This window comes from Carassius auratus, chromosome 22, assembly GCF_003368295.1.
Source record: "Carassius auratus strain Wakin chromosome 22, ASM336829v1, whole genome shotgun sequence".
NCBI classification, from domain to species: domain Eukaryota; kingdom Metazoa; phylum Chordata; class Actinopteri; order Cypriniformes; family Cyprinidae; genus Carassius; species Carassius auratus.
The window spans coordinates 19,172,393-19,181,089 of record NC_039264.1 but is presented as its reverse complement, the minus strand read 5'-3'; the positions used below and the strand labels follow the sequence as shown (position 1 = coordinate 19,181,089).

At 38.2% G+C, this 8,697-nt stretch overlaps 1 protein-coding gene across 1 annotated transcript; it reads left to right on the top strand.

Annotated features, from left to right (window-relative positions):
- The first annotated feature begins 698 nt into the window (after positions 1 to 698).
- Positions 699 to 7,460, top strand: LOC113039918 (vitellogenin-like). Its single transcript, XM_026198083.1, has 28 exons — positions 699 to 753; positions 918 to 938; positions 1,049 to 1,200; positions 1,329 to 1,580; positions 1,669 to 1,830; positions 1,921 to 2,069; positions 2,159 to 2,309; positions 2,392 to 2,549; positions 2,626 to 2,791; positions 2,876 to 3,001; positions 3,081 to 3,299; positions 3,385 to 3,602; positions 3,695 to 3,792; positions 3,918 to 4,042; positions 4,116 to 4,217; positions 4,317 to 4,436; positions 4,544 to 4,730; positions 4,819 to 4,921; positions 5,006 to 5,191; positions 5,295 to 5,406; positions 5,513 to 5,702; positions 5,788 to 6,068; positions 6,140 to 6,184; positions 6,260 to 6,337; positions 6,428 to 6,634; positions 6,706 to 6,848; positions 6,949 to 7,087; positions 7,175 to 7,460. Exons 1-28 carry the CDS (start codon positions 714 to 716, stop codon positions 7,298 to 7,300), a joined length of 4,056 nt encoding a protein of 1,351 aa, XP_026053868.1. The 5' UTR covers positions 699 to 713; the 3' UTR covers positions 7,301 to 7,460.
- Positions 7,461 to 8,697: the final 1,237 nt, after the last annotated feature.

The window sequence follows — 8,697 nt, the reverse complement described above, 5'->3', positions numbered from 1 at the left end:
TGAGTTGATCTCACTACATGACAAATTATATATATAATGATGGAATTTATTATGGTCTTTAAATCAATGAAGCCTACTGCTGTTAATGAATATACTCAATAATACCCTTTCTAAATGCGTTTAATAAAGATAACTTGATTTAACCATTATAAAACTGGCCACAGATCACACCACACCTGCTTCCAAAGTTCATCCAATGTTTTTGCAGTCGTACATTAAAATAAATAAACTAATATGGACTTTAACAGTTTTTTAGATTAAGGGCCAGGGTAACCTAACCTGGAACTGATATCTTATATTGGCCCCTTAAGCCAGGTCTGTTAACAAAATATATTATTTGTATAGCAAAGTACAATAAAAATTTAGTTTTCTGTATTATAGCTTACTCCATAGCTATCTATTTACAAAAACACAAATTTTGTTGCTTTATGTGTATGACAAAACTGGAAAGAGAATTTACTATTTGAATATAAAAGTCAAATGAACAGCATTTCACTGTGAACGTTGGCATGAAGAATGTCACTATGTCAGGCCAGGTTAACCTAACCCACTGATATTTATTTTAAAATAAGTTGACATGGGTGTTTTCTTGTGTAATTTGATATGCACTTAAAGACATTGGTTAATAATTAATTTAAGTTTTAATACTTGGTCAGCAAGAAATCACTATAAAAGGTCTGTTTCTCTGAAGTGTTCTTTACAAACCATCAGCCATGAGAGCTCTTGTGCTTGCCCTGACTGTGGTCCTTGTGGGTAAGTCAATATATATATATATATATATATATATATATATATATATATATATATACACACACATTTTTTTTCTCTCTTTATACTTATTTTTTTTTTTAAATAGAACCTCTTGAAATTACCCTCTCTCTCTCTGTATATATATTCACTTACATATTTTTTTTTAGCATCTCAACAGATCAACCTTGGTAAGTAATATGACTTGGAAAATGAGTTTGTATGTGGTAACGTACACTGCATTACTGCTTAAAATGAATGGTCATAACAACGGACTTAAAAAATACTCTATCCTTTTCAGTCCCTGAGTTTGCCCCTGATAAGACCTATGTGTACAAGTATGAGGCTCTACTCTTGGGCGGTCTTCCTCAAGAAGGTTTGGCCAGAGCAGGTATAAAAGTCAACAGCAAGGTTCACCTCAGTGCTGTGACAGAGAACACCTTTCTGATGAAGGTAATGATTTAGAACTGTAGAAATTGCTAGATTTTCACACTCAAAGAAAATAACAACAACAAAAATATGCCGTAACTGGATCTTAAAAACAACAATGGCCTAATTTAAATGGAAAATATCCCTTACAGCTCATGGAACCTGTAATCTACGAGTACGCTGGTATTTGGCCAAAGGATCCATTTTTTCCTGCCACTAAGCTCACCTCAGCATTGGCTGCTCAGCTTCAGATTCCCATCAAGTTTGAGTATGCTAATGGTGTGGTTGGAAAGGTATTTGCCCCTGCAGGAGTCTCCCCTACTGTATTGAACTTACACAGAGGTATCCTCAACATCCTTCAGCTCAACCTCAAGAAGACCCAGAACATCTATGAGCTGCAAGAGGTGAGAAATTAATCCTAAATACATTTATAAAGGCATTAAGAAAGCCTTTTTGAGTTCTGCAATCTTATTTTTTGACTCATCCTTCAAGGCTGGAGCTCAGGGAGTGTGCAGGACCCACTATGTCATCAGTGAGGATCCAAAGGCCAACCACATTACCGTAACCAAGTCTAAGGATCTGAGCCACTGCCAGGAGAGAATCATGAAGGACGTTGGTTTGGCATACACTGAGAGGTGTCATGAATGCACAGAGGTAATGAACAAGACTGGGATGACTTGAAATATTTCCTCAACAATAGAATTTTTTAAATGTTAAATTCATCACATATTTTTCTCTCAACAGAGAATCAAGAGTCTGATTGAAACTGCAACTTACAATTACATCATGAAACCGGCGTCCGCTGGTGTTCTAATCGCTGAAGCAACAGTTGAGGAAGTGCATCAGTTTTCACCCTTCAATGAGATCCATGGTGCTGCCCAAATGGAAGCAAAGTATGACTGATCCTTTGTGAGAAATATGAACTAACAATATCCCAACACATTTCATTACGTTGACTTTCAAAAATAATTATTTGTTTCAGACAAACCTTGGCTTTTGTTGAGATTGAGAAGACCCCTGTTGCTCCAATCAAAGCTGATTACTTGGCTCGTGGATCCCTGCAATATGAGTTTGCAACTGAGATTCTTCAGACCCCCATTCATCTAATGAAGATCAGTGATGCTCCAGCCCAGGTATTACTTTAACTATATCAGAGTCAAATCCTTTGAAAACTGTTGAAGACATCAACTGAGACTTGCTCTTACTCTCTTCTAGATCGTCGAGATCCTTAAGCACCTTGTTGCAAACAATGTGGACATGGTCCATGAAGACGCTCCACTCAAGTTTGTTCAGCTCATCCAGCTCCTGCGTGTTTCCACCCTGGAGAACATTGAGGCTATCTGGGCTCAGTTCAAGGACAAACCAGCTTACAGGTACAGTTTATCACCAATAAATTTATATGATTTTTTTTTTTAATTATGTATATATTTAAAAAAATGACTCTGGTAGGCGCTGGCTCCTGGATGCTCTTCCTTCGGTTGGCACACCAGTCATTGTAAAATTCATCAAGGAGAAGTTCTTGGCTGGTGAACTTACCCTTCCAGAGTTCATTCAGGCTCTTGTGGTTGCTCTGCAAATGGTCACTGCTGATTTGGACACCATCCAATTGACAGCTGTGAGTAAATCTACCTATACTCAAAATTTTGTTCTTCAAATCTTGCCAAATTCAAATTAATAATTTCTTTATTTTGCTGAACAGAGTTTGGCTATGCATGAGAAAATCGCCAAAATCCCAGCTCTCCGTGAAGTTGTAATGCTTGGATATGGTTCCATGATTGCCAGGCACTGTGCTGCAGTTCCCTCTTGCTCTGCTGAGCACCTCAGGGTAAACAATTCAAGTCTTACATTTCTACCAGTCATGTACTTGTTCAGATTTTTTAATTCTAATTTTCTAATCTCCTCAGCCCATTCATGATATTGCTGCAGAGGCAACTTCTAAAAATGACATTCCTGAAATCACATTGGCTCTTAAAGTTCTGGGCAATGCTGGTCACCCTGCTAGTCTTAAACCCATCATGAAGCTCCTGCCAGGACTGAGAACTGCAGCTACATCTCTGCCCCTTAGAGTCCAGGTTGATGCTATCTTGGCCCTGAGGAACATTGCCAAGAAAGAACCCAAACTGGCAAGTGTCAGACATCGTAAGAATTAATTATTGTAAAATGGCCCATTTTTTTCCAACAATAAACTGACCTTGTTTCTTGCCACAGGTTCAGCCAGTGGCCCTGCAGCTTGTGTTGGATAGAGCTCTCCACCCAGAAGTGCGCATGGTTGCTTGTATTGTATTGTTTGAGGCCAAGCCATCAGTGGCACTTGTCTCCAGTCTTGCTGGTGCTTTGAAGACTGAAACCAACATGCATGTTGTGAGCTTCGCTTACTCCCACATCAAGTCCTTGACCAGAATCACTGCTCCTGATATGGCAGCTGTGTAAGAAGTTTTATCATACATTTTATTTTATTTTTTCATAATTTTTATATATCATGTCAAATAAGCATTTTAATAATGATTGTCTATTTCAGTGCTGGTGCAGCTAATGTTGCCATTAAGCTCATGAGCCGCAAGCTAGACAGACTTAGTTACCGTTTCAGCAGAGCCCTTCAGCTGGACTTCTATCATAGTAAGTGTTTGCAAAATTCTCAAAAGAGCTAAGAAATGGTGTGTTGGGTGTTTCTTAAAACATACAAAAATTCTCCTGACATAGAAGATTTCAATAACTGTATTAAAAAATATGTCTCTGTGCAGCTTCACTCATGGTTGGAGCTGCTGGCAGTGCCTACATGATCAATGATGCTGCAACCATCCTGTCCAGAGCTGTTGTGGCTAAAGCACGTGCTTATCTGGCTGGAGCTGCTGCTGATGTTCTTGAGGTGGGTAAAAAAAAAAAAAGATTAATGCTTAAAAAAAAAAATCAGACTTCACTAAATCCATAATCTCAAACAGATTGGTGTGAGAACTGAAGGAATCCAGGAGGCTCTTCTGAAATCTCCTGCTGCAGATGAAGGTGTTGACCAAATCACAAAGATTAAGCGCACCCTGAGAGCAGTATGTTTTCATGTCCAAAGCACTTTATAATTTTATACTTGTAAGCAAATTACAAACATGAAAGGCAAAATGTGTATGACTTATGTTTTACCCCTCAAGCTCACAAACTGGAAGGATTTACCAAACAATCAGCCATTGGCTTCAGCCTACATCAAATTACTTGGACAAGAAGTGGCTTTTGTCAAGATTGACAAGACCATCATTGAAGAAGCTATACCGGTATTGTGTTGTAGTTTATCTCTTCTCTTTCATTACTATTTCGTTTTAAAATCTGTCTCACAAATAATTATCATAATTAGAAAGTTTCTCAACAACACATTCCCCAGATTGTGAGTGGAACCAAATCACGTGAACTGTTGAAGGCGGCTCTTAAAGCTTTGCAGGAAGGAATTGCCTTGCAGTATGCCAAACCTCTGCTTGCAGCTGAAGTGCGTCGTATCTTGCCAACAGCAGTTGGTTTGCCCATGGAGTTTAGTTTGTACACTGCTGCTGTTGCTGCTGCAAGTGTCAATGGTATGTTTTTTCTTAGAATTTTAAATCCTTTCTTCTTATATGTTGGGGTCACCATTTAGGTTGATGTTGTTCCGTTCATTCCTTTTAGTTAAGGCCACCATTACACCTCCTCTTCCTGAGGAGATTGAGACCATGACTCTTGAGCAGCTGAAGAAGACTGATATTCAACTCCAGGCTGAAGCTAGACCAAGGTACACTTTGACAGCTACATTCGTAGAGATGAGATATAATGCACACAACAATCACTTTACAAATAATCTCCTTTATTCTATCAGTATTGCTCTCCAGACCTTTGCTGTGATGGGAGTGAACACTGCCTTGATCCAAGCTGCTGTTATGGCGAGAGGAAAAATCCGTACAATTGCTCCTGGAAAAGTGGCTGCAAGAGCAGACATTCTCAAGGGCTACTACAAGGTGGAGGCTCTGCCTTTTGAGGTTCCTGAACACATCGCTGATCTGAGGTAATGAAATCTTAGTGATGCTAGTGAAGCAAATATTTTGCATCATTTATTAATTCATATTGTTTCTTGTGAAATGCAAGTCACCTTCTTCTTGTTCTGACAGCTTTGAGACTCTTGCTGTGGTCAGAAACATTGAAGAGCCTTCTGCTGAGAGGACTGTTCCTTTAGTATCGGAGTTGGCTGTGCAGAAATCCCAGACATCTGCTGAATATATGGTAAACTTTGATCACTCACACAACTTACTGTGTATGTGTTAGTATGCTGAGCATTCATTTGCTTCACATTGTTAGACTCATTATAATACTTGATTTTTCTTTCCAGTCATCTGAGAATTCAGATGAGGTTCCTATGAGAGCTCCTGCTCCATTTGACAAGACTCTCTGTCTTGCTGTCCCATACATTGAAATCAAGGGATGCGTTGAGGTGCACTCTCACAATGCTGCTTTCATCAGAAATACTCCTCTGTTCTACATAATTGGACAACACTCAGCCCGTGTTACAGTGGCAAGAGGTATACTTAGAGAAATTATTACATTTATGAAACTCAAGGATTTTCAGATATAAAGATAATTAAGGGTCTGTTGTTTTGGCTATAGCGGAAGGTCCTGCTGTTGAAAGACTGGAGCTTGAAGTCCAAGTTGGTCCTAGAGCTGCCGAGAGGCTCCTTAAGCAAATCAGTCTCATTGATGAAGAGACTGCAGAAGGAAAGGCTTTCCTGTTGAAACTGAAGGACATCCTGGACACTGAAGATAAAAACAGGAACTCTTCTGAAAGCAGCAGCAGCAGCCGCAGTAGCGGCAGTAGTAGGAGTAGCAGCAGCAGCAGCAGAAGCAGCAGCAGTTCAAGCTCCTCAGGGTCCAGGTCTCGTGTGACCAAGGTGAGGACAAGGAATGTCATGTGTGATAAATCTGTATATTAATTTGTACTGAATACTTTATTTATTTTTAGACTGCCACCATCATGGAGGCTTTCGGGAAATTCCACAAGGATCGGGTAACTACTAAAAATAATTTAGTCAACAACATAGTTTCTTTAGATCAGACACTTATAAAACCTTATTTCTTGCAGTATTTGGCACCCCATGGTGACTCAAAGAAAGTTAGCAGTGGAAGTTCTGGATCTAGCTTTGAGCGTATCCAGAAACAGGTGAATCAATTAATGTCATTTGTTTTGTCATAATAACACAAAACTCTAACTAAAATAAGATATTTATCTTTGTATGGTGTATGCTTTCAGGCTAAGTTTCTCGGAAATTCAGGTTCACCTGTTTTTGCTGTCATTGCCCGTGCTGTGAGAGTTGACCACAAACTGCTGGGCTACCAACTTGCTGCTTACTTTGACAAACCAACTGCAAGAGTGCAAATTGTTGTTTCTTCCATCGCTGAAAATGACAATCTGAAGATCTGTGTTGATGGTGCTGTGCTGAGCAAGCACAAAATGACTGTAAGTGTTGAAGTGTGATTCATTGTAGAGAATAATTTCTTCTCAGGTTTAAGCATAACTCTGTTTTTCAGGCCAAGCTTGCTTGGGGTCCAGAGTGCCAGCAGTATGCAGTCACTGCTAAAGCAGAGGCTGGTGTACTGGGTGAATTCCCTGCTGCGCGTTTAGAGCTGGAATGGGAGAGGCTGCCGATTACTGTCACCAGCTATGCTAAAAAGTAAGGTTAATCAGCACAGAACAACAAATGTATGAAGTGATGTAGATGAAGTTTTTTTCAGGAAAACTTAATTATTATCGGTGTATCCTACCCCAATTAGAATGTCCAAACACATCCCTATGGCGGCTTTCCAGACGGGATTCAGCCTTGAAAGAGTAATGAACAGTGAGAAAGAGATTGAACTTACTGCAGCCTTGCCAACTCAGAGGTCCTTGAATGTCATTGCTAGGATTCCAGAGGTGAAATAGTTTCCCTTTAAATTATTATATCTCATGAAGATATAAACAGAAAATACAATTAATTCATTTTTCCCTCCGCTGTTCTAGATGACACTGTCAAGAATGGGTATTCCTCTCCCCTTCACTGTTCCCATCAATCCAGATGGATCTCTTTCCATTCATATTGATGAGGACATTCTCTCCTGGATCCAGAAACATATCAAGGAAGAATAATAGATAAAAATAATATTTGACATTTTTCAGAAGAAAATGTTGAGCTCTGTTAATGTATATTTAAGTTTTCCTCAACAGTTTTATTGAAAGCATTACCGCTGTTGTCATGCATGTAATGTAACGCAGTTTAATGCTAATAAATACCTTGCAAGTGAAACTATCTCTTTTCATTTTTTATTTTCATTCTCTTAATTTTTTCTGAAGTAACAAGTAAAGTTGCACATTACTATATAAATTTACACATTAACATTTTAGTAACTTTTTTTCAGAAGTGATGCGAGTTACTTTTCAGTTTAAATCATTTGCATTAAAACATTTTAAAGTACTGAATTAAATTGAACATAGTCTTGCAAAATCCCACACTCGTGTGTGCATGGGACAGACACTGGTCAGAAATGAGAAGGCAGGCCAGAGCTTTACATTAATTTTATGGAAGTATTCTCATTATTTTTATTGTCAGAGAAAAGGAGAAATGAATAGTTAATTATAGATTATGTGTAGATAAAAAATGTCAACTGCAAAAAACTAAAAACAAAATATCCACATTAATAAAATAACAGCACAAAGGCAGCACAACACAGAGGTTCAATCAAAACATGTTATACTACTTAAACAGTAGAAAAACAATTTTTTTTAAAGTTCAACCATCTTGGGTTTCTATCTATTATTTGTGTCAAACATAAAAATTCCAGTACGAAACTGTGATACTGATCTAATTAGAAAAAGAAGAGAGGCATTTTTTTAAGAAAGTGAAAAATAAATATAAAATAATAATAAAAATAATAATTAATGACAACTGTAACATGAGGTTTTACAAGAATTCAAGAACCACATAGTACAGACAAAAGTTGAGGTGCACTTTGGAAGTCTTGGAAGTCCTGCCCTTCCCCTAAAACTGCATATGTGGAAATAACCAAAAAATGTGACCAGAGTCTGCTTGTACAGAACTACACTCTTTCCAGCAAGGGTGCTGTTTCCAAGAGAACTTAAACTTCTCTGCATTTCTTAACATTTCCACCCAAAATTAACGAATTCCTCTCCAGATTACTGTATCATAAAATACTTAGTTTTCCATGCAAGAAGCCATTAATCTTCTGATATTTGCCTCCTCATGTCTTTCTCCTATCGCTGCCTGATGTATTCCGCTGAATTGTATTAATTGCAAGGGTAGCACTATACAGTTTGCCTATGACCCCTTTGATATTTTCAGCCTTACATGCAACTGTAAAAGTCTGAATCGATTTAGAAAAAAATATCCTCATTGGGGCTTCTGATCTCTTACCTCTATTAATTTTACCTTTATTTGAAACTTAAAATGTTTAACCAACTCCATCCACTGCTTGACAGAGTGGCCCACACATTGATTCTGTATTAGATGTATATCATTTACTTGATCT